The following is a 25,767-nucleotide window of genomic DNA, read 5'->3' as shown; positions in this document are numbered from 1 at the left end:
AACTCTTGGAAACAGCCCCAGATAAATACTCCCACACCACCGCCCCCTCCTCCCTGGAACGCACAGAATTATTCCACAGGAAACCTGCCCAGGTGTTCAGGGGACCCCCGCCCAGCCCTGCGTGAAGTCATGCCTCAGCAGAGAGCACAGTCCAAGCAGGGTCTCCCCAGAGTGCACGTCTTCGGGCCATTCTTCCCACTGCCCGCCCTGCCCACCCAGGGCTCCCGACAGGCCCTGACTCTCTATATTCCCTCCAGACATCCTGAGATGTAAGGGTCCTCACAAAGGGCTTCCTGAGGCACCCAGAGCCCAGGGTATGTGGCCAGGTGTCATGGGTTTTGCACAGGTCTTTGCCCAGGGTCCTCTTTCTGGCAGCCATTCCTTCTTCAGTTTCCCTTCCTTGCTCAGGGGGCCCTTCCTCTGATCTGGCCTGGGGCCCCAGGGTGGGGATTCTGGGGGTGGTCCCTGGAGGCCTACCCAGGCCCTTTATTTCTTTGTGCCGAAATCAGCCAAGCCTCAGTCTTTTCTCCGGCCCTCACTTTCCTGTCACTTTGCTAAGTAATAATTTCCATGTCCAATTCCATTTCTTTTCTAGTTCTGAAACCTCTAAGCTATCAGCAAGAGGATAGTTCACATGAAAACTAATTACACAAAATCAATATTTAATCACAGACCAACAACCTGATCCTGCAGAAAAATCCTTTTAAAACTCCACCACCCTGTACAAATACTTCTTCCTGGATGCTTATTTATGGACCCCATTTTTTTGGTGGGGGTAATTTTCATTTTTAATTTCAATAGGAAAAAACAAATCTGCAGACATCCACTACAGGGAGGTCCCACGAAGGGCCTGGGATCTGAGCTGGCTTCTGCTCTCTGACTTTTAAAGTTGCACGTTTTTATCATTTGCTTTTATTTTTTATTCTTATTGGGTGGTGGGGGGAAGGTGTTATTTTCTTCCAGAGTCTGTGAAGACCCTGCTTCCTGACTCCCCTCGCCCTAAATTGAGCCCATTTTCTTGGCATTTTTAGTTCTGGAACACCCAGACTTCCCACCAGTAACTCCGGGGAGCAATGAATCTCCTCAGCTCCTCCTGGTAACTTTTTAACTCCCCGCCTGCGACAGTGGAGTGCTTAATCTGAGGTTTTTAAATAAAAAGGGCTCAGGGGTTGGTTTTATTATAACGTTTATTTCATTTCAGATTTCATGCGCAATTTAGCAAACGCTAGACAGACTTGGGCGATAAACACTTTCTTTTGTGGGGGGAAAAGGCATTTTTATACACCATGCTTAATTTTATTTAGATTTAATAGCGATTTCAGGGGCACTTCAAAGAAGTTCCCCCCCCCCACACCCCCTTCTCCTAAGAATGCTGGCCTGCTAGCAAAATCACCTCGTGCTATTTTATGGCAAGGAAAATTGAAGGCCTTCTCCCCTTTCCTCCCCTACAAACGTTTTAGGGAGGAAAAACACACACACACACACACACACAAACACACGCAGGCACACAGAATAAACACTTCCTCTACCCTCCATCGCCTCTAACTCCCAACTTCTAATTGCAAGATAGATTGCAGCCTCAGTGGGGATCAGGAAGATCTAAACATTTTAACTAAGATTATTGGGATAAATATTTCATAAAGAGCAGGGCAGATATTAAATTACTCCCATTGATTTTAGTATCACAACCCAATTCCGTTCCTTGGCCTCTTCAGTTTAATTGATCTCTTAAGGAGGCCAACCTCGCGCCGGAAGAGGGCCTGGGCCTTGACCAGAGTGCCTGAACTAGGGTGCGCTGGCCGGCCAGGGTGGCCCTCGGCGCGTTGGTCTTCTCGGGGGCTCCTAGCTGCCTCGCCGCTCCGGCGCTGAGCTCATCCGAAACGCGCCCCCATAAAGTGGCAGTGTGGTTATGGAAGCCGGTCACTGGGAACCGGGAACCCTGGACAGCGAGGATAGGGAACAACTGTGCGCGCCCTATGAGGGAGGAGCGAGTCAAGCACCCCTATCTCTCGAGGAGATCCCTAACTTCGGCGTTCCCTGTCTGTTTTCACCTCCAGGAAAATCCAAGGGCCGGTTAACTTGGGTGCCACAAGTAAGCAGACAGCGGTGGAGAGCCGAAGGTTCGCTCCAGTGCTGAAGTGCAGTCGACACCAAGCGACTTTCCGCGGTGAGTCCAGGATCTTTGCCTGGCGACCCCATTGTCTGAGCGCCCCGCACCGCTAACCGCCGGCCTCCCCGCCCCCTAGCCATCCCGCAGGTCTCGCTTCAGCTGGGGGTGGGGAGTTGGGAACTGTGGTGAATGGGAAGCGGGGTGAACAAAGCCAAGCTCCCGCCATTCTCCGCCTGCGCCCTCTCTAGCCGGGTGCGCGGGGAGGCCAGGGCGCGCCCGCAACGCGCTGGCACCGGACCCCGAGGTTAACCGGTGCGGGGGACCCGGGAGCAGGCGAAGTGAGGGTTCGTGGCGGGGGCCTCAGCAGTCAGCACCCAGGACCACCTTAAGAGCGAGCCCCGCCCCGGGCCCGGAGCTCGGGCTGCGCTGATTGGTGCAAATGTAATGGCTGAAATTGATTGCTGAAATGCAAAACTTGTTGCTGCTTCTCCCGGCTCTAGGCGAGAGGCAGACACAGAGAGGGGAGCCGAGACCCTCGGAACGCCCCACGCAGGGCCCCCCCGCCAGCCAGGAGAGGGGTGCGCGGACCCCCCAGAGCTGCCCCCGCCCCCTCCCGTTCCGGGCTCCGAAAGCGCACCCGGAACGCCTTAGCCTGCTAGCCCAGCGTGGCCCCCCAACCCGCATACGCCCCCCTCCCCGGGTCCGAGGGCGACTTGCGAAGCACCTCGGCGCGGAGGCAGGGAACCCTAGCCTTGGAGCGCCCCAACTCATCGTCTGCTGCCCCCCCGCGCCTGGAACGGGGCTCGGAGATCCCCGCGAACTCAGAGACCGAACAGCAGAGGACAGAAGCGGCAGGCAGCGGACGTGGCCGCGAAGCGGCGCGCCGAGGTGCAGCGCACCCGCCGCGGAATAGGGGAGCCGCGCCTTCCACCAACCCTCGGTTTCAACCTCGGGCGCCCGCCGCTCCTCCTCAGCCCCGCTGAGCTCCCGGCTCGGGGGCGGGCACCAGTGATGCCGAGCGGAGCTTCCAGTCCTCCGACCCGGTGAAGAAGCAGTAGCCGCTTGCTGGGGCCGACGGGGACTGTGCGAGCCGATCGTGCTTGGCTGAGGCTCCGGCTGCGGAGCGCGGGGACTCCGGGGGGAGGGGGGAGGGACCGCTCGGTCTGTGCCCCGGCGCCAGCCACGGTTTTGAAGGGTCTCCCTGCCTGGCCCTTTAGCAGCTCCGCCACGGACTCCGGCAGGCTTCAGGCAGCGTCCAGGGGATCCCCAACCAACCCGATCGGACTTAAGAAGGTGATTGCTCTGCTTTCCCTCCCTCCTTCCCGCCTCCTTCCCCCCACTTAACTTTTTGTCTTCAGTCACCCGCAGCTCCGTCCCCTCCCCGCAAACCCACTCGCGGCTGTACCAACCGCCCGGGGCATGGCCCCCCCAACACGGCTCCTGGAGGCCCCGAGGCGCCGCAAGATGTGAGAAGCCCGCGTCGGGCAGAACGAGAGCTTCGGGAGAGGAGCTGATAGCCCCAAGCCTTCACAAGCCAGGCGAGGTGGCGGTCCGCGCTGCGCCCCGGCGGTGCTGAGCGTCCGGGAGCGCCCAAGCCAGGGCCGGAACGAGTAGCTGGCCGGAGGCGCGCCGCGGAGAGCAAGCTGTCATGCCCTATTGATCCCCCCGCCCCCCGCCAAGTATGTTTGGGCTGGACCAATTCGAGCCCCAGATCAACAGCAGGAACGCTGGCCAGGGCGAGAGGAACTTTAACGAGGCCGGACTAAGCATGAACGCCCACTTTAAGGCCCCGGCTTTCCACGCGGGGGGACCCCCTGGCCCCGTGGACCCTGCCATGAGCGGGCTGGGCGAACCCCCGATCTTGGGCATGAACATGGAGCCTTACGGCTTTCACGCGCGCAGCCACTCGGAGTTGCACGCGGGGGGGCTGCAGGCGCAGCCGGTGCACGGATTCTTTGGAGGCCAACAGCCGCACCACGGCCACCCGGGAGGCCACCACCCCCACCAGCATCACCCCCACTTTGGGGGCAACTTTGGCGGACCGGATCCTGGGGCCTCGTGCCTGCACGGGGGTCGCCTGCTCGGCTACGGCGGCGCGGCCGGCGGCTTGGGCAGCCAGCCGCCCTTCACCGAGGGTTACGATCATATGGCTGAGAGCCAGGGGCCGGAGAGCTTCGGCCCGCAGCGACCCGGGAACCTGCCGGACTTCCACAGTTCGGGCGCCTCGGGCCATGCCGTGCCTGCCCCATGCTTGCCGCTGGACCAGAGTCCTAACCGAGCCGCCTCCTTCCATGGCCTGCCCGCCTCCGGTGGCTCCGATTCCCATAGTCTGGAGCCCAGGAGGGTGGCGAACCAAGGAGCCGTCGACTCGCTGGAATACAATTACCCGGGCGAGCCGCCCTCGGGACATTTCGACTTGTTTTCCCCCTCTGATTCCGAGGGGCAGCTGCCTCATTATGCAGCGGGTCGTCAGGTTCCCGGGGGCTCTTTCCCGGGTGCCTCGGCCATGCCCAGAGCTGCAGGCATGGTGGGCTTGTCGAAAATGCACGCCCAGCAACAGCAACAACAGCAGCAGCAGCAGCAGCAACAGCAACAGCAGCAGCACGGCGTGTTCTTCGAGAGGTTCGGCGGGACCCGCAAGATGCCTGTGGGGCTGGAGCCTGGAGTCGGCTCCAGGCACCCGTTGATGCAGCCTCCCCAGCAGGCCCCGCCGCCCCCGCAGCAGCCGCCCCCGCAGCAGGCCCCGCCGCCCCCGCAGCAGCCGCCCCCGCAGCAGCCGCCGCCGCCACCGCCTGGGCTTCTAGTCCGACAAAATTCGTGTCCGCCCGCGCTCCCGCGTCCCCAGCAGGGCGAGGCGGGCACGCCCAGCGGCGGCCTGCAGGACGGGGGGCCCATGCTGCCCAACCAACACGCGCAGTTCGAGTACCCCATCCACCGGCTGGAGAACCGCAGCATGCACCCTTATTCCGAGCCTGTATTCAACATGCAGCAGGCGCCCAACCAGCGGCTGCAGCATTTCGACGCACCCCCCTACATGAACGTGGCCAAGAGGCCGCGCTTTGACTTCCCGGGCAGCGCGGGAGTGGATCGCTGCGCTTCGTGGAACGGCAGCATGCACAATGGCGCTCTGGACAACCACCTCTCGCCCTCTGCCTATTCCGGCCTGCCCGGCGAGTTCACGCCGCCTGTGCCCGACAGCTTCCCCTCGGGGCCACCTCTGCAGCATCCGGCCCCGGACCACCCGTCCCTACAGCAGCAGCAGCAGCAGCAACAGCAGCAGCAGCAACGCCAAAACGCGGCCCTCATGATCAAGCAGATGGCGTCGCGGAATCAGCAGCAGCGGCTGCGCCAGCCCAACCTGGCCCAGCTAGGCCACCCCGGGGACGTGGGCCAGGGCGGCCTGGTACACAGCGGCCCAGTGGGCGGCTTGGCCCAGCCGAACTTTGAGCGCGACAGCGGCGGCGCGGGCGCCGGGCGCCTGGGCACGTTCGAGCCGCAGGCGCAGCACTTGGCGCAGGAGAGCGCGTGGTTCCCAGGTCCGCATCCGCCGCCCGGCGACCTGCTACCCCGCAGGATGGGAGGTTCAGGCTTGCCCTCCGACTGCGGCCCGCACGACCCAGGACTGGCGCCGCCCCCTCCGCCAGGTGGCTCGGGGGTGCTGTTCCGGGGCTCTCTGCAGGAACCGCTGAGGATGCCCGGAGAGGGCCACGTGCCCGGGCTGCCCTCCCCTGGTCTGCAGTTCGGGGGCAGCCTGGCCAGTCTGGGCCAGCTGCAGTCGCCCGGGGCTGGGGTGGGGCTGCCCAGCGCTCCCTCCGAGCGCCGGCCCCAGCCACCTGATTTCACGGCGCCCGCGCTCGGGGGCCAGCCTGGCTTCCCGTTCGGCGCAGCGAACCGGCAGGCCACGCCGCACAGCGGCCCAGGCGTGAACTCGCCCCCGAGCACGGGCGGGGGCGGTGGCAGCACGGGCGGGGGCGGCGGCGGCGGCGGCGGGGGCGCATACCCGCCGCAGCCTGACTTCCAGCCCAGCCAGCGCACCTCGGCCAGTAAGCTGGGCGCGCTCTCGCTGGGCTCCTTCAACAAGCCCAGCTCCAAGGACAACCTGTTCGGCCAGAGTTGCCTGGCTGCGCTCTCCACCGCCTGCCAGAACATGATCGCCAGCCTCGGGGCCCCCAACCTCAACGTGACCTTCAACAAGAAGAACCCGCCCGAGGGCAAGAGGAAACTGAGCCAGAACGAGACCGACGGCGCGGCCGTGGCCGGCAACCCGGGCTCGGATTACTTCCCAGGAGGGACTGCTCCTGGGGCTCCAGGGCCCGGAGGCCAGTCGGGGACCAGTAGCAGCGGCTCTAAAGCCTCTGGGCCGCCCAATCCGCCCGCCCAGGGGGACGGCACTAGCCTTTCCCCCAACTACACCCTGGAATCGACGTCGGGGAACGACGGCAAGCCGGTCCCCGGGGGCGGCGGCCGGGGACGGGGGCGCAGAAAAAGGGACAGTGGTCACGTGAGCCCCGGGACCTTCTTCGACAAGTACTCGGCGGCGGCGGCGCCGGACAGCGGGGGCGCGCCTGGTGTGAGCCCAGGGCAACAGCAGGCGCCGGGCGCAGCCGTCGGGGGAAACTCGGGAGAGGCGCGCGGGGCGCCTACGCCTCACGAGAAAGCACTCACGTCGCCGTCGTGGGGGAAGGGGGCCGAGCTGCTCCTGGGGGACCAGCCAGACCTCATGGCGTCCCTGGACGGTGGGGCCAAGTCGGACGGTAGTTCCCCGCACGTGGGCGAGTTCGCCTCCGACGAGGTGAGCACGAGTTACGCCAACGAGGACGAGGTGTCTTCCAGCTCCGACAACCCCCCAGCCCTGGCCAAAGCGAGTAGGAGCCCTCTGGTGACAGGCTCGCCCAAACTCCCTCCCCGTGGGGTGGGCGCCGGGGAACACGGACCGAAGGCACCCCCGCCCCCGCTTGGCCTGGGCATCTTGTCTACCTCTACCTCGACCCCTGACAGCTACGGCGGAGGGGGCACGGGCCATCCCGGCACGCCGGGCCTGGATCAGGTTCGGACCCCGACGAGCAGCGGCGGTGCCCCTCCACCTGACGAGATCCACCCCCTGGAGATCCTCCAGGCACAGATCCAGCTGCAGAGGCAGCAGTTCAGCATCTCTGAGGACCAGCCCCTGGGGCTCAAGGGTGGCAAGAAGGGTGAGTGTGCCGTCGGGGCCTCGGGCGCGCAGAATGGCGACAGCGAGCTGGGCAGCTGCTGCTCCGAGGCGGTCAAGAGCGCCATGAGCACCATTGATCTGGACTCGCTGATGGCAGAGCACGGCGCCACCTGGTACATGCCGGCTGACAAGGCTTTGGTGGACGGCACAGAGGAGGACAAGACGCTGGCGCCCTGGGAGAAGGCCAAACCCCAGAATCCCAACAGCAAAGAAGGTATATGCGCTCGTCCCGGTTCCTTTCTCACCTGGCGGATACGCGCCCCACCCCCATCGCTGGCCTTGGCGTCTGCCTTGAAGGCTCCAGGAAAGGGGAGGGTCCAGGGTCGGCAGGGCACAGGGCCTTCCTGACGCCCAGCTCAGAGCTGGTACCCTTCCTTTGGTTACCCAAGGGGCTCCGTGGACAGACCCCCTTCCCTCCCCCTAGGTGCTGCCAGGCAGATTCTAGTTTCACAGCTGTAGTAGTAACAACTTAAAGTGGCACCCATTTGGGGATTATTATAGAGTACCCCCTGTCAAGTTTTAGCTGAGTTTCTGGGTGCCCTGAGGACTAGGCCTCTTCCCTTTCACACTCAGACCCCTCCTCACCCCTCAGCATTCAGGCCTGTTCCACTTTTCAGGAGTTTCCTACCATCCTCCCGCCCCCCTCCAGCCTCCATTTCCTGGCAGGACACCTGGGAAGCTGTGTTAACGCCTCCCCATCTTTTCCTAGTCAGCCAGCCTGCAACTTGAGCTCCCTCGCCTGTGCCAGCATCTTTGGGGGAAAAAGTTACCAGTTCTGGTGTCCGCAGCATCATTCAGAGGCAACGCCTAATTTGACATTCGTTCCTAATGAATAGCTGTTTTGTCTCTTCTTAACGATTAGAGTTTCATTGAAAAACTGGAGACCTGTCAGGGTTGTAGGAGGCAGGCAGCCTTTTCAGAGTGCACCTCCTTGACATTTGGTTGGGGCGGGGAGAGTGGCGGGCGGGAGTCAGGGTGGGGTCTACTTGGCAGAGAGCAGACCAGTCGACCAGGGCATCATTTGTGCATGGGGATATGGATATATATTCTTAAGACACAAAGGACCCGAGTTTGTCAATATCTCGCCTGGCTTTGGTGACAGATGTCGGCTTCCAGTTCTCCTTTGCATTCTAAGCACTCCCTCCCTGTCGGGCCAGGAGGCCTTTAAGGTGGGTGGGGTGGGGGTTAGTAAAATGGACCACCACTGCCGTTAAAGTAATAATAGTTGTTTTTTTTTTTTTTTAAACCTAAAGGTGACCTGGGCTGCAGTAGAAATCTGTTTTATTTTTTTATGGGGCCTTTTTAGGTAGCATCATTTTCTACCCCCACCCCATTCCTACCTTTTGCTTTTAAACCTCCCTGAATCCCCTTGGTCTCACCAGGCTATTACCTTGGAGTCTGTAGCTGGCGATTTAACTGTGTCTTAAGAAAAAAAAATTCGTCCACTGATCCTTGCGTTCTCTTATGGTGGTCCTCCTCTGCCTTCAGTTTCTACCTTCAGTTTCAGCCCACATCCTGCATCCTGCCGTCTTTTGACCCAGGGTTTAAGGTGCGGGTTGGTTTTAGGACCAGGGGATGGGGGCGGAGGGAGAGGGGGAGGGGACGTGTGGCAGGAGTTGGGTGGCTCAGAACTCCGGGCTTTCACCGCCCGTCCCGGGTAGCTTTCCCGCTTGGGTTTTCTAATTCATGAATACGGCCTTGCTGCTTTTCTCTTTGTTCGCCGACTGCCCAGCCCGGGATGCCGCTCTCTCATTTGAAGCTGGGTGTTTAGCATGCACAGCAGACGCTGCGGCCAGCATCAGCATTCTCCAGGCTTCTCCCAGGCAAGGCCATAAATTGGTTAGTTTGGGACCCTCCGCTGCTTCTCCCTGCCCCCCCCTTTTTTTTAAAATGGAGTTGGATTTAGCAGCCTGGTCGCTTTGCCTCCCTTCTCTTTTATTTTCTTGTACACAACATCTTGGTCCTGCGATCGATAGCTGGTTAGTACAAATGCCAGCCCCTGTCACTTCTACCTGGCTAGGCCTGGCTGCCCCTCCCCCTCCCCCTTCTCCCTTCCCTCCCCCGAACCCATAATTAAGACCACATTGGCCAAAATGGTGTGAGAAGAGTCAAAAAGAAAAAAAAAACCCGATTCAGAGAATTAATAAAGAAAAACCAATAGCACTTGGCCTGCAAGTCTTTTGAAGGGCCTTAGGTGCAGAGGAATTGGGTGGCTGTAATGAGATTTTTTTTTTCAAGGTGTTGCACTGTTCCCTTCTCAGCCCACTAATCTTCCTCTGTAGAAAAAAAAAAAAATGCAGACTGAGAATGAAGAAATGTCATTAAAGAAATGTTTTGTTTTGTTTGTTTCATTATCACCGTCAGGCGAAGGAAAATATTTTTTTGGAAACAGATGCTAGTCAGTTTCGGGGTTGATGTCCCCCTGTACGCTAAACACAACCCTCCCCTGCACACAGGAGATGGGAAACTTCCTCCAGGGACCGGCTTCGGGGCTGGCTGCCTTAGAAGCCTCGGCAGGGACACCCACTTGACCTCCTTTGTTTTCCACTCTGTGATGTAGGAAGGACAGTTTCCTAGATAAAGCCCCCGAATTGAGGTCACTCACAGCTTCTGCAGCCTTGGGACTGCTAGTTAAGGCTTTGTAAGATATCTGCATCTGATTCCTGCTCCCTTACTGGTAGTAAATAAGGACGATTAAACTTTTCATTATGATAACACCCCGCAGCTCCATCTGCACGTTGTATAAATAGGTATACAGAGCCTTCAACGGGCCCCCCGGTGCCCTGGTTGAAAATCAGAATGAAGTGTACCCCTTCAAAACAGAGTAGAGAGAGAGGAAGAAAAAAAAAGAATTGAAAGGAAAGCATCCTGCTTTTCTGTAAACACAAGCCCAGGGTCCCATCAGCCACGAAACAGCTGTGAATGTGCCTTCTCTAAGTTCCAACCCCAGCGAGCACTCTTTCACCACCCGCCCCCATCCCCCCCACATCAGGCAAAGCCCATTTTTTTGTAATGATATTTTATTTTGTCACGCCATAAAACACGCCAGTACTAATGTGATTAAATATTAACACCGTTTCTGAAATTTCTTCGCTCCGATGACAAAACACTAGTCGGTCTTTAACAAAAATGATCCTGCTCAGATTAAGAGAGGACGTGCCCATATTGTCTTGCGGAGTTTAGATGTCCTTCGGAGGGGAGGGAACTTGACTGGCAAGTTACGCTTCTCACAAAGTCTAGGCCAGAATCACATGTGATGATGCTCTTTAAAAAAAAAAAAAAAAACAGGAAAGTGAGCCTCTGCAAATTATGCTTCCTCTGACTTCTTAATCAACCCGCCAAACAACTTTTATATCATGAAACTCTAGGTTTCCTCATGAGATTCTGTTTGCACAGAGTTGGGGTGGCGGAAGGGTGAGGTTGTGCAAAGAGGGGGAAAAAGAAAAACCAGCCTGAGTTTGGGCCTATTCAGACATCTATTAAATCAGTGAGGATTACCTGAATTTGAAATTAGTTTGCAAAATCATCCACCCATCTTTGTAATAGGTGTCTGGCTATGGAGGAATTTCAAAACCCAGAGAGAAGGGGAAATCTTAATAGATTGTAGATAAAGGGTATTAAGCTTAAAAAAAGTATGTCCCTCCGCCCCTGCCCACAGGTCCCTTATAGGTTTCAAAACTTGAGTTAAGTCTATTCCCTAATAAGTTTATCCTTGCCAAACTTCCATTCTGTTAGCTGTTCTCTATCATGAAATCCAGAGATGTCTAGAAACACTGTTTCACACACATGGAAACGGGAGGGGTCTCCGTCTACGCTCTGCATGCAATCCGGCCCTTTTTGGAAGTATGATATTTTTACAGTGATGCGGGAGAAATTTTTGGAATTTCATGCTTCTCTCAATGTTCCAGTCAGAGCCCAGTAAAGCGGTGCTGAGTAGTACTAGGCAGGCAGGATTTGAATGCTGAATTTCCTTAGTCGTGGGGGCAGGCAAGGGGGAACACTCCTAGTGCTTTTTTTTTTTTTCCTAAGTCGTTTTCCCCACTCCTCATACTGTGGAGAGAATTTTTAAGGCTCCTTCCAACTGGTTTTGGAATGGCGAAGCCTTGCAGTCCTATTTCCCCAAGAAATCACCCAGCACGGGTTGCATGCCTTCAAGTGACTTTTGCAGCCTCCGGAAGATGTAACCCAAAACTTCGCAGGTGTTAATCAGGGGTAATGTAAACAGATAGGAGCCCCCTTTGTGCAGCTGACGGTCTGGGCCTGCCTGCTCCCTGGCTAGTCCGGGACACACAGCTACTCTTCTTTGGTGCTTGTTTAATATTTCATGGTTGTAATAAACCTGTCTTCTCTGCCCGCCTCCCGACATAAAACCCCAACCTAGCGCACATCTGCAATTATACATTTCTACTAAATATTAATAAAGGACAAGGATTTCCAAGGGGCTGAAGCTTATCGGCATTGAACTTGTGGTTTCTGCCACTGGGTTTTTTTCTGTTTTGATTTTAAATAGGTTCTGCTTTCTAATATGGAATATACACTTATATGTTATCATCTGTATTGATGTTTACAGTATTTGTAGATGGAAGGCTTTTTCTCAGGATAGCTTTCTTTAGCTTTCTTAGTTTAAACCAAAATTCATTTAGATTTCTGGTGAGGCCCCTCAGACCGGAAGAGACTATTGAAATGTACTTCTATTTTATTGAGATTTCTAGGAAAGGAGTGAGGGTTAGTTAATCTAATTTCTCTTTCTAGCAATGAAATTCTATGATTCCTGATATGATTTTGTTTGCCTGACAGAGGTATTTAAATTTCCACAAAGAATCTTAATGGGTCCTGAAAATACAGCTGTCCTTGCCAAGAAGTTACTTGAGATTCTCTGGCTGATATAAAATATACATCTTTAATAAACAGTCTGGGAGGACCAGGTGAAATTAGAGGAGGGGCATTCTTCCCACTCTGGAAGGGCAAACATGAGCCTATCTTTGGAATTTCACAGAATCTCCTGAACCCACCATATGCTGGAAAATTTAGCAAAAATCACCTTTCTCTCCACTTGAGTGACAGTAATGTTGAGTCTTGTTCTTTGCCCAGGGAGTGATCTGCTTTACCGAAAGCTGTTAAGAGATAAATACTCCAAGTAAGAAATACTGTATTTACCTATGTTTGGTTAATTTTAGAGATTAAAAAACTATAGCTTTATGTAATAGGATCAAATGTCCAGGCAATATGTGAGGGCAAGAAGGCCGCCCAAGCACACTGTGACATGAAAGCGCCAAACATCTTAGATCAGAGGGGGCCTGAATCTATGGGGGGCCCCCGAATCTATGGGGGGGTCCCCCGTAACTAGTGGGGTCACTTTACATCCTTCCCTCAATGCCCCCCTGCTTGTTCCACCCACGTCTTCAGTCTGGAGGGGCTGGAAGAACCCCAGCTTCATCGTTTTGACTCAAGTCAGGATTTTGACTTGCCCAGGCAATGTGTTTGTTTTCGGACGATGCCTATTTTTAGGCGCATCTTGGGTGGACAGATTCTAGTGTGGGTTTTGATTGCTAGTGGCAGAGATGTTGATATGTACACGAGTGCATGATTGAGAAAAGAGACATTTGGGGGACATTTTTCAAGTTTCCTCGCCTTCTGGTACATCTTGGAGCCCGGCAAAGTGGTCTGGGGGCTGGCTTGAAAGAGTGTGACGGACATGCGATGTCTGGTCGGGGTCTGTCTGCAGCTCATGGGGGGCGAGCAGGGCCCTTGGCCTTCTCGTGGGAAGGAACCCCTCCCCAGCATATGCACATATACATATGCATGGCCAAGTATATTTCCATCAAATCATCCAGTTACTCCTTTAGTTTCCTCTTAATCTGCTTTCCGAAAGCAGAGTAGGGTTTGGTGGGGGCGGTGGGAATGAGGAAAGCAGGGAGAGAAACCAAACCTTCAGTCTCTTTGGCCTTAGCTGACAGGTTCTGATTCTCTAAAGGACTGAATGAGCGCACGTCCTAAAAATAGAGGAGGATTTTGAAGATCCTAATTACGAAATCTCGGCCTCCCGGGCCTCCCAGGCTGTGGGTGACTTTGATCTGAGAGTATTTCGGTAGCAGACGCACGTCGTCCCTCGCTGGGCTCCGCGCGTGGAGGTGTCTCTGGCTGAGTTCAGCTAACTGAACTCTCTCCAGCCGGGGAGAGGAATCTTTTGAATCAGGGCCCACCACCACCACCACCCCCTCCCCCACACCCCCTCCCAGTGGTGGGAAGCGGACGCTGCTTCTCATTTATGGAAATTCCTCTCCTTTATTGTAATCTTTTGGTACCAACGCCTTGGCGGACAGGACGCTGGGCTTTTGAATTAGTCACAGCTTTGCCTTCAGTGTCCTGGTGTACAGCAGCTCAGCCATCGGTCCCCCCAACTCACAAACCGGACCAGAAGGGAGAGATGGTTCCAGAACCCTGGCCCATCACGTTTTGCAGGATGGGGTTGTCCAGGGCTGTGGCAGCCTTGATCATTTTTTGCCATCTTCCAGTGACACGACAGCAGGCATCCTCACGTAGTCTCGTGGGCCCATTGGTGGCTTTAGGGTGTGGGTCAGAAGCTACCCCGTGGGTGTCCACATCTGGGGTCCCGAAATCCTAACTTCACTTTGTGACCGGGATCGAAAAGCAGAATTCAGTTTCTTATACTTGCACAGAGAAGGGACGTTTGCGAGCCATCATTCTCACGGGGTGTAATTATTGCAGGACGCCGAGGCTTGCTTTGTTTGCTGGCTTGCATTTTAATCAGCGGCCTCTGAGGTTTGGGAAGCAAGAGGAGGGTCTGCTCCCAACATGGTGTTTGTCCAGGAAGGACAGGGGTTGCGGGGGCGGGGTGGGGCGCTATGGAGAGGCTGCGCAGACTCGAGAAATCCAAGGAGCTCTTTGCTGGGCCCCAGTGGCTTTCGGTTTTGGTCCCACAAGTCCCCTTTGGACTGCCATCCTGGGTGCCTCCTCCTGGAGAGGGGGTCCATCATAGCCCCAACATCCACATTCTCGTTTTTTCTTCTCGGCTGAGAAAGTCGGCAGGGTTTCATCACCTCCACTTCCTGCAAAGCGGGATCAGAGGGAATACTTTATGGCGGTCGTGCGTGGAACTTTTCACGATTTATGTACATCACTGTAAGGACCCAAATGCCCTTTAAACATAACGGCAGTTGAATTTAACAGTTTGGAGGCCTTAGCTCATTCACGATAACAAATTGGTTCTCTGAGTATCCCAGAAGGAACATCATACGTGGGATAGACTTTTCCCCAAAGAGGGAGAACCTCCAATAAACATCCCCACGCAAACTCACACGCTAGAGGGAAAGCAGGGTTTTATGTTCTGATCATTAAAGCTCAGGGGTCCAGCAGACTCAGCCTGCCCCACCTCCCCTGTAGCTGGTAGGATGGACCGTGTGACCCCAAGGCTCTGTCTTCTTCCCATCTTTGATGTCTCTGGAAAACCTTGGACCCTTTGGCAATTGGCCCTGGGATTCCCATTCTTAGGGGGAGAATCTCTGGTTTTCTGGGCCTCAGTCTGACTTACCTGTGCTAGTGTTCAGTTTAGGTGAGTCAGGTATGTTGGAAGATGGATTAAGGACCCAAAGAGACCATTCTGTGGAGGCATCTTTGGGGCCCACTGACTCGGATGGCCTTTGGAAAGTTGGAGGGAACCATCTCTTGTTTTTATCCCGCATGTCTCAAAAACCCTGTCCACGGCGACTCAGAAATAGACAACATTGTCATGCCTTTGCAGGAGATGTGGGCTAACTTGGGTCCTGAGACCCTTCCGGGCCTCCCCCTCCCTCCTCCAGAAGCCCTGTCTCTCTTGTGAGACCTAAGTGGCCCGGAGATGCGATCTGAGGATTTAAAATGAGTTTTCCCTTCTCATTGTTGATGATAATTTAAAGAGAGTTTGGGCGTGGAGGTTTCCTTTGCTCTTAGAGCTCAGGTCAACGCTTTGACTGGAGTTGGGCAAGCTTGGGCCTTTTTGGCCTAGGTGACTTCGTGTGGTGCGTGACTGGGGAAAGAAATCTGTCTGCCCCAGAGGTGAGGGTCCCAGTGACAATGTTCCTGGTTGTATTTGGGAGCTCCTGCAATGAGAGGGGATGCGCACACATGTGCACGCACTTGTACACACACACACACACACACACAGATACACATACACACACCCAGCTCCCTGTTCATCCAGTCTAGGGCAGGGTGTGATGTGAAAAAGATAGGACCCTTTAAAGTTACCGTGAAGCAGTGTTTTCAGGCGCCCTTGGATCTGGGAACACAAGCATTGTCGAGTGATTGGCAACGACCACCAGGAATAAAATACTTCTGAGGGACCATCTTACGATCAGAGAGGGGCCAGGGGAGTCGGCAGAAAACATAGCCTGCTTTGAAATCCCCAGAGCTCAGTCTTCCAGAGAAAGCCTGGCTTGGTTGAGAATTCACAGGGAAGAGAGAAGGTTCTACCCGGATCGCGTGGGCTGTTGGGAAAGTCCTTGAAATTCAAGGGCCTGAGTCCTGATGTGGACACTCCGTTCTTTCCTATGAGCTGGAAGGCAGAGGAAGAAAATGCCAGCTGCAGTTAGAAACACTGGGTCCAGACTGGGGTGTAGCTTATTTTCTTTGTGGGGGACAGTGATTGAGGGATGGATGGAGAAGGGAGAAGTGTGCCCCTCAGAGTTGAAATGTTATTTACCAACACGGGGTTTAGGAATGGAAAATTATGTATAAGTGTCGAAGTCATTTATAATACCATCTCCTGGTCGAGGCTGGGGGTTGAGGGCATGGCTTGCAGGCTGGTGTCAGACCTCACAGAGGACAGAACGTTCTTGGTTCAGCTCCCCCCTGCTGGGCCTGGGGCTTCCACATGACCGCAGCTATATGGGGGAAATAGATGTAGGGGACTCAGCTTGGGGCTGATGACCCCATTGTGGGTCTATTGGCAATCAGACCCCCTTTCTGTGCAGTTAGAGGCCAGGCTAGACACGTGGGGCAGGGGGAGAGTGGAGGTGATGACCGGGACGGGCCCTGGGCAGGCTGAGCCCTTGTATCGTGGCTGTGGCCAGCTTGTCCTACAGAGGAGCTGGTCCCAGGGGGCCTGTTGCAAAGCATCAAGTTTCACAGATGCCCCCAGGTCTTTCCTGGGGGGATGATGGGGGTGGGAAAAAGGAGTGACCTTTTCCCTGGTGACCCCATAAAGTGACCACTGATGCGTCTCTTCCAGCACTGAACCTCTTTAGGGATATTCTTGTCTGTGACAGACCTCGCAGGCAGGTTCCACCGTCTTAAAATGCACACAGTGCCCCCCCCACAATATGTGTGTGTATATATATATGTGTGTGTATATGTTTTTTCCCCCTTTTTTTCTGAATGGTAGGCGAAAAGGGAAATGCAAGTAAGTGACAAATTCAGCAAGAGAAAGATTTCCCTGACTTGAGATAAGCTTAGTGTGGAAAGGAGCTGGACATAGTAGAGGTTTGTCTTCCTCCTATTTGGTCGGGGGGACCCACGGTCCAGCCATCAGCAGCCCTTAAAACTTCTGTAGCAAGTGAGACCTAATTGGCTGAAAACAAATTGATCACTTTCATCCCCTGTGATGTAACTTTTAGTGGCTGTTTGATATTTGAGGGAAAAGAAAGGGAGGCTGTGGACCAAAATTTGTTTTTGTTTTTTTTTAAATCGGAGCAATTTCACGATCTTTATGCCGTGACTATTTCTAAATTGTCTGGGCATAAAGCTCTGGTTGCCTTTTGCTGGTTTCTGCTTGTTGTGCAGGCATGCACGCCCATACCGCCGTGCACCCCCCCAACTCGAGTACACACACAACCACGTACACATACACCCACATGCACACGTACAGGCCTTAGGGGTCTTGATAAGAGATGAAAAAATACATTTATTTTTTTCTCCAAGAAGCAGCTCCTACAAAGTTTTGGCCCCTTTGAGTTTTAAGTAGAAGCTCATTGATCTCCGTGTGGTCAATTTTTGCCGAGTTTGTAATCCTGTTAGGCCTCCGGCAGAGGCATGATTAATTTACTTGTACATTTCACTATTTTGGGTCAGTTTAGTTAATAAGCATTTATTTTGTGCTCAGTGTGTGAAGCATTTTGCTGGGATTAGAAGCATGTGTGCGTGTATGTATGTGTGTGTGTGTGAGAGTGTGTGTATATGCACTAATGGGCCCGCTCGCCCGTCACGGAATAAAGGCCCCCAGTCGAGGTTCCCACCACCTTCCCAGGGCAGAAAGGGAGGGTGAGGCCCCTCCAAGCATCACTTGTCTGGAAGGAGGGAGAAAAAGCCCAAGCCAGTAAACTCAGCCTCCTAGCGCCTCAGAGACGGCCAGAGAACATCCGCTTCCTACTGGTGTCTTGGTCCCCGGAAAGTTTCTGAGCATTAATTCTTAATTGACTGGGAGCTGAGCGCAGACGTGGAGGAGAGTGAGGGATCGTAAACCTCTTTGGGGGCTCCTTCCACGCTGCCCCTGGACAGACAGTAGTGCTGGAGTCTGTGTGTGTGTGTAACTTTTAGAGGAACGCCTGGCTTGACTTCCAAAGAAGGAAGAAAAAGCATGCGTTAAGTCTCGAAAGCTGGGAAAAAGAAAAACAGAGCAAAACAGCCCACAGCTTTGGCCTTTCTGAACACTGAGTCTCAGAGGGGAGCATGTGTCATACTTGATGGTGCTGGGCTCTTCAGCCGGGCATCTCTGGGTACCAGCCACCCACACCTCTCTCTCCTCGGCCGCCCTATAGCCTCCCTGTCTCTCTGATTCTAGATGGTAGGTTAAAATTCCACTTTTATTATTATTTTTTTAAAGAGAGGTTTTGGCGGTAACAATTATAGAGCAAAGGGGTTTCCTGAGCCCCCCTCCCCAGTTGCTTAATGCCTGGCACATCAGTTTCTACCAAGTCCTTGCCTTTGTAGAGCAAGGGCCCGACAGGAGTATTTTGGGCGCTGAGCCAGCCTGAAATGAACTTGAGGCGCTAGGGAAGCAGGCATTCGGAGAGATGAGGATACAATTTCTTTTTTTATGTGGGCCCGTTAAAGTCTAATGGACATCGGTGTCTGGCCTTAAATTTGGAGAGGGTCTTTATCTAACCCTTAAAACCAGAGTCGTTTCCGGTAATTACGACACCCCTGGCTAGACCACTAAATCTTCCAGCAGCTTGTCTGGAAGGCGGGTGGCGGGGGGTGGGAGGGACAGAGGGGCACACCTGTTACCTGTATCAGCTATAATTATGACATTTCTGGGCTCCTGGTTTGAGAGGAGGAATTTATGGACCGAGTTTTGCCGGAAGAGAGCGGCCCAAAGCGTTCTGGCTCATGGCAGCAAAATCACAGGGGCCCCCACGCTTGGTGTCCATCACATCCCTTGCGTTTCCTTAATGAATTAATTCAGCTCCCCCCACATTTGGTATTAAGTAAGTAGTTATTTGGGGAATCCAAGAGAGAAAGAGCTGGAAGACTTTTAAAAAAACAACTTTTTTTTGAAAAAAGAAAAAGTATTGCTTTCTGAAGTTGCAGACGACTGGGCATCCAGGGGGCACCCGCTGGGTGGGACGTGGCAGGCCATGGGCGAAGCTGCCTGGCCCCATCCCCGCCTGTTTTTGCTTCTCTACAGAGGCGATTTTTCCGTTGTTAAAGCTGGTGGAGGCCACAACACCCAAGCTCAATGCAGTTTGTTTGGAAGTATTGTTTAGATTTTTCTCACTTTTCAAATTGAGAGAAACTTAGTTTAATGGGAAAATAACAGTATTGCTATCTTGGTGTGTTTGTTTTAGTGTTTAAAAATAGTTTGTTTTCATATCCTGAATTTCATCCCTTGCTTGTTTGCTTGTTTGATGGAAACCCATGAGTGTGTGTGTGTTTGTATGTGTGTGGGGGGTGGATACCAGCACACACAACTGCACACACACACAGGCAGTCAAATGGTTGCAATCATGCAGCCAGAATCAGTTGCAATTTTAACGCTGCTAAAGGGACCCAAAGCGCTTGCTTTTAACTTAAACCATCTTGTCCCTTCCTCCCCCATCAGCACACCACTCCCAACCCCCCTCAGCAATATTTATTTCTTCCTTAAAAAAGGAATGCTGGGCCTGTTTGCTGAGGTCCCTGTTGGAATAGATTTTCAGGGGTTATGTATTAAATGTGTTTGAGGGCGATTTCAGCCCTCAGCCTGGTCGTCCCACTACTAATGGTAGCAGGGCCTATTATAGAGAGGCAAAGAATATTGTAAATGGCTTATGCAGAAAAACCATTTAGATAAAAATGCAATTTTCCCTTCTGCATAGAGTGCTAAGAATTAATAGCACATTCTTTCTAAATGGGTATTTTTATATTATATTTTCCTCCTAATGAAATTCTTTTCCCAAACAGGAGCATGTTTCATTTTAAACTTTAGAGTAAAATTGATCTGTTTTTAAGCCTGCAAAAAACTGGTGCCTCAGTTTTTGGTTGGCCCCTTCTTTCTCTGTTCTGCACCCAAGATTTTTGAAGTTAGGTACTGCAGAGGATGGAATGGTAACTTCTCTGCCCACGTTAAGGCTGAGAACAGGGAGAGGGGATGGGTGTACCCACGTGTTTTTTTTCTTTCTTCTTCCTGGGGTGGGCTTGGAGGTGTTGGATGGTTTCCACAAACAGAGAAACTGGTCTTGAGATTTGAACTCTTTGTGCTTGGTGCCCCTCCCCCCCTTACCTTCCCTGGGTAGGAGGCTTAACCTCTCTTGCCCCAGGGAATTTCCCATCATCCTCTTGGTGTGTCCCTTGATCCCTGACTTTTTCATTACTTCCTAGGAGTCCTAGGTGCCCACTGCCCGCTCCCCTTTTGGTGACAGCTGTGAAAAAGGATGCTTTTAGCTCTGGGGTGCCTAGTGAGGGGCGGTTCTGTGGGTCAGCTTTCTGCCTTTCTGCCAGGGCTTCTGTGGCCATTTTGGGAGGAGTGGAAATTCAGAACTTCTTAGAAGGCCTACTTTGTGCATTCCAGCAGAACTTTGCGGCGGCATCGTTGTGGAAAGTCTTTGAGAGTTTATTTTGCTGGCTGCTATGGGCCACTGTCTGCTGACCCAATTTTTCCTGCCAGGGTATGCGTATGTGGAGATATTGGGTAGACTTGTGCTGGCAACTCAGATGTCCAGACGTGACGGAGATTGAAGCTGTAGTGCCATGGTAGATGGGTATCCTGGAAAACATGCTTGTAATTTTTGCCAGTGACACACCACAAAGGTGAAAGCATAGGTAAAATTAAAGAGTGAGAAAAAAGCTTCTCTCTTTTTGTGCCTCTTCGCCACAACATTTTCCAGCTGAGAGCTCTAAGGCCCAGAGAGGGCAAGCAACTCAGCCAAAGTCACACAGCATAGTTGCACAACAAGCTAAATTTCGGCTTCCATCTTGCCTTACTACCTCTTGAGCCTGCGCTTGGATGCTGAGGATCTGCAAACCAGGCTCCAAGTCTGACATTTCCACACCTTTTGTAGGAAGCACCGTGACACATATTGTTGGCAGCACCGTCCCCCTTCCTCTTTCGGAGCTATAGGAGGTATAGGTTGTAATGGGAGACAATTCTTGACCTTGGATAAACCGCAGTGGCTCTGGATCCTACCAGATGGGTGGTCTAGATTTCAGGCCTGGCTCTTTGACTCTTCTGAGCTTTGTGACCATCACCTCTTCAGGGCTCCCAGCTTGATTTCCTCATAAAGTTGAAAAAAGGGGGAAAAAAAAATAGTGCTTATCTCATGGAAATATTGTGAAGATTAAATAGGACAATTTTAGCTAAACGGGACTATGATTCTATAATAATGTGGTTAAGAGTACAGGCTCTACAGCCAGACCACTTGGGTTCAGACCCAAGCAACCCCACTTCCTAGCTGTGTGCCCTTGGGCAGGTCTCTTAACCTCTCCATGGTTTCATCTCCTTATCAGGAAAAGAGGATAACAGTGTGTACCTCGTGGGGCAGGGAGGATTCACTGAGTTAACACACACATGAGTAGATGCTTAGAAGCCTGCCCAACACTGAGGAAGCACTATACCAGTCCCAGCTTTTATGCAACCCCCCTCCTCTATGCCTGGGGTTTCCATCGTCCTGTCGTATGACCCCTCAGAGTGCAGGATGGTATAGCTGCTAGTGTTTGTCCCGTCTTAGGGGGTGAGGAAATGAGTCACAGAGAGCCCACGTGACTTGTCGTGGGCTATGGGGTCATGCCGGCTGGAGGGCAGCCTTGCCAGGCTGTAGGTCGGGCCCTGAGCATGGGGCCTGGCACCCAGGCACATCTTAGTACCTGTTATGTGGCCAAGGGCTGGGCAAGGCTGGAACCCGCTGCTCCTGCAGCAGCCATCTCAGGCCTCGCTGTCAGACCCTGTCCTTGCCGAGGGGCAGTCAGACCGCGTGCACACCTCGGTGGGCTGGCCCTGGCCTGGTGTGGGCAGCTGCGGTTTCAGGCCCAGGTCCTTGGCGTTGGGATGCCAACACTCCGCTATTTTCTTTTCACCTGACAGCCCTCCTGGGCTCCGAAGGAACAGCTTTCTGATGAGTGTGAAGAATGGTCAGCCTCCTCGCAGAAGGAATTTGTGAAATGAGCAGGCCCCTGGCCCCTGAGCGCCTTGCCAGGAGCCTGTGCCAGCCATAAACAGTCTGGGTGCTGGCAATGAAGAAGTTAGACCCCTCCCCACCCACTCCCTGCTGTCTGGCACCTCAGGTGGGGCCCTGGGAACCTGATAGGCTCGGGCTGAATAGAGAGCGAGCGTGCCTGGGAGGGAGTGGGCAACCCCTTGCCCCTGGTAAGGGTGGGAGGGCTTAGCTGTCACACAGGCCCAGGTTCGAATCCCAGCGCTGCCTCTTGTGTGCTGCGTGACCCTGGACCAGTGACTCATAGGTTCCAGGACGCGTAACACAGGTAGGATCCCTGGACCTCTCTCAGAGGGTCGCTGAGCCCTGGGCGGTGGCGGCAGTGAGCAGCAGTGAGGGGAAGGTTGTGAAAGCAAGGACTTTAGGATCCACTGGAGGGGACTCATCCTCTGTTCCCCCAGGGGGCCCTGGGCCATATCCCAGCCCCTCTCCCAGCCTCAGTGTTGTCAGCGGCAAACTGAGGCAAGTGACACAGTCCCCTGAGGGGCCCTGGCCGTGGTCCATACCCTGGAGTGATAGAACCCCTCCCCTCCCTCCGGGATGCCTGCCAGTGTCCACTCGTCACAACTACAGGAAAGGAGGCCACTCCTGGCATCTGAAGGGTAGAGTCTAGTTGCTGTTCAGTCACTAAGTTGTGTCTCTTTGCAACCCCATGGACTGCAGCACGCCAGGCTTCCCTGTTCTTCACCATCTCCCAGAGTTTGCTCAAACTCATGTCCACTGAGTCAGTGTTGCCATCCAGCCATCTCATCCTCTGCTGCCCCTTACTCCTCTTGCCCTCAATCTTTCCCAGCATCAGGGTCTTTTCCCATAAGTCGGCTCTTTGCCTCAAGTGGCTAAAGTATTGGAGCTTCAGCTTCAGCATCAGTCCTTCCGATGAATATTCAGGGTTGATTTCCTTTAGGATGCTGCTCAACAACCTACAACACTCAGGGACCGTTGTCCTCACCCCATTTCCTCCCTGACAAAGAATTAACCAGCCCTAGATGCCCAAAATGCCGAGATTGAGACCCCCTGAACTACACTGAAGGATTGAGGTGAGCTTCAAAACTGGATACATGATAGTAAGGTCTGAACTCACAGCACTGCCTCACAAAACGTGTGTCAAATGCTTAGCACACGGCAACGCTGTGCTAGGCGCTGAGATTCAGTGGGGAAGCAGATAGACAGAAGCTCCTGCCCTCGAGGAGTTTACATCCTAAGGGAGGGGACAGACCAACAGACAAACAACAAATAAGAAGTTCACAGAGTGAGCAGGGCCAGGAGCAGAGAATCAGAAGGCAACGGGCATGAGAGGTTCTAGACGGGGCTACTGGGGAGGCCTCTGTGAGCTGGTGATGGTTAAGGCAGGCCCTGAGTGATGAGAAGGACTCAGCCCGTGGTGTGCTGGTAACTGTTTAACAGCCTGCTCTCCAGGAAGGGAAAAGTTCTGCTTAGAGCATTTGCCGATTCCCGTGGTGTAAATACTCCCACCATGACCCATGTCAAGCTGTAACGTCAGCTGTCAGCCAGCTTGCAGAATTCCTGAGTATTTAACAATAGGTTCCCACACCCCGGAGCCAGCCCGGTCCAGCTCTGCAGGAAGGGTGTTCCAGGCAGCTGGAGAGCAGGAGCCCCGAGGCAGGCCTGAGCCGGCAAGTTCCAGGAACAGGGAGGGGCTGTGTGTGTGTGTGTGTGTGTGTGTGTGTGTGTGTGTGTGTGTGTGTGAAGCCTGTCCAGGCAAGAGGGGCCGGACCGCTGAGGACTGTCATCACACTCAAGTCAGGAGGATGGGTTTGATTCTGAGAATAATGGAGTGAGGGGCCAGGGAAGGGCCTTGGGCACAAGAGGATGGAAGCTCAGGGCACAGAGCAGGTGAGTGATTAATGCTGGTTGCATCTGAGCCTAGAGTAGCTGAGAAATGTCTGTTTCCCTTCTCTTTCTTCCTGTCTGGTCCCTTCCAAGGGGGCAGAAACTCTCTTCCAGTAGCGTGGTAGCACCCGCGCCATAGGTTGGGACAGGGGTGTCCCCACCCTCCCCCAGGAGACGGCCCTCAGGCCCCAGGGAGCACTCAGCCTGCCGAAGGTGGGGGGCCGTCGGGGGAGTGACTGTCCTCTCCCTGATCTGGGCGGGGCATGGCTCACGTCCTAGCCCAGGGAGACTGTTTCCTTCTTCTCCCAGGCATTGTTCTCCAGAGGTCACAGGACAGGAAGGCGTAGGACCAGCCGGACTGAGCCTCCGGGTGACCCGGGCCTGGCGTCCACCTTCTGGAAGCCTTTCTTTTGCTTTCCTCCCTGACTCTCTGAGTTGCAAAGGAGTCGTAACAGGCCGTCGTCACTGAGCACCAATCACACCAAACCCTGTTTTACCATTGAGAAAACTGAGGCTCAGAGAGGGCAAGAGACCTGCCTGAGGTCACCCAGCTGGGAAGTGGGGAGCAGAGAGTGGATTCACACCTGGGCCTATCTGACTTGGGAGTCCGTGCTCAGAACCCGTAAGGATGAACCAGGAAGCTGATTTCTCACTGACAGGTGCTTGAAATAATCACTTTGCTGTGCATCAGAAACTAACAATACCATAAATCAACTATGCTTCAATTAAAAAAGAAAAGTAAAAATAGAGATTAGCAAAAAAAGAGAACCTCAAACAAAAATCAGCTCCCAGTCTTGCACCACCCCTCCTGACAATTGTCAGTCATGTCATTGACTGTCCAGATCTTCGCCGTCTGTTCCCTGGGGATGAAGGGGCAGCAGGCAGAGCCCCAGGCTTGGGGGCCAGGAGGTGGCTTGGTGTGACTTGGGTGAGGCTTGGCACCCTTGCTGAGCCTCAGTCTGCCTGTCTGTCAGGTGGGTCAATTCTGGTATCTCCTAGGAGCCCTGTGAGTGGGGAGCATATGGCCTGTGTCCCGCACCGTGCCAGAATCGGTGCTGTGAGTAAAACAGGCATCGTGCTTGTTAAGAGAGGGAAATACCCAGTAAATATATAGAAACAAGGGACACTTGCATTAATAATTCACACAACACTGGCCAGTGTGAGGAGAGGGGACCTGGGGCGTGCCCGCTGGCCAGGACAGCAGGGGCTCTGCTGTGTAAATGGAGAATGAAGATGAAGAGGCAGTTTTTCCGCAGCACCTCGCATTGGCCGATGGCCAGTGGGTGCCCAGAGATTGGATGAATGAAAGCAGGGGGCTTTGTCAGCTGTTGGGGTGCATCCTTGTCTGGTCCCAGTGCTGGGGGTCAGTACCACCCCAAAACTCCTGACGCCTAGCAGGAGTGATGGTGGTGTCCTGCAGAGGAGCTGGGTGGGGCTGCTCCAGGCTCAGGAGTCCCAGCCCTCATCTCTGCAGGGCTGAGTGGGAAAGGGAGGGAGCCTTGGGCATCGAAATTCCTTGTCCCAACTTCACTCGCCCCCCCCCCTCCCGCCCGGACACTGGTCCTCACCAGCACTTCTCTTCCATGGGCTGTGCTTGCCTGAGGCCCAGGGGCCCAGGACACAGCCTCTGTCCCACCCAAGGCTTGGGACAGACATCAGGGTTCGCCTGACCCTGGAGAGGAGGCCGGAGCTTCCTCTGTTAGTGCCCTGACCGTGGACCGATGGCGTTTGCATCCCAGGCCTCGGGAAGGACAGTGCAGGAGGCAGCGGCTGCAGTGGCCCCACCCCCTCGTCCATCCCTTCACGCCCTGGGTCTCAGTCTCCTCGACTGGTTTTGGGTTAAACAAGGGCCTTGGTGAGGATCAGGGGAGATAAGGGAAGCTCTCAGCATCATAGTGGTCACAAAACCCTGACATAAATACAGTGCTTTCCACCTTCTGGGCGGGACGAGTCGGGGACCTACAAGGGGA

General features: G+C 54.2%; 1 protein-coding gene across 4 annotated transcripts in view; it reads left to right on the top strand.

Moving 5' to 3' along the window:
- The first annotated feature begins 345 nt into the window (after positions 1-345).
- MN1 (MN1 proto-oncogene, transcriptional regulator) overlaps positions 346-25,767 on the top strand; it is a 51,167-nt gene continuing 25,745 nt past the window's right edge. For all 4 annotated transcript variants that reach the window (XR_005723022.1, XR_005723020.1, XR_005723021.1 and 1 more), the window contains exon 1: positions 346-7,536. Coding sequence is in view for 1 of the 4 variants with exons in the window: in XM_040251362.1 (XP_040107296.1) it covers positions 3,792-7,536 (3,745 nt within the window). In the remaining 3 variants the exon portion in view is untranslated. The remainder of the gene's footprint in view (positions 7,537-25,767) is intronic.

This window comes from Oryx dammah, unplaced genomic scaffold (assembly GCF_014754425.2).
Source record: "Oryx dammah isolate SB20612 unplaced genomic scaffold, SCBI_Odam_1.1 HiC_scaffold_12, whole genome shotgun sequence".
NCBI classification, from domain to species: Eukaryota; Metazoa; Chordata; class Mammalia; order Artiodactyla; family Bovidae; genus Oryx; species Oryx dammah.
The sequence above is the reverse complement of the archived record's forward strand: the minus strand, read 5'-3'. Positions and strand labels throughout refer to the sequence as shown.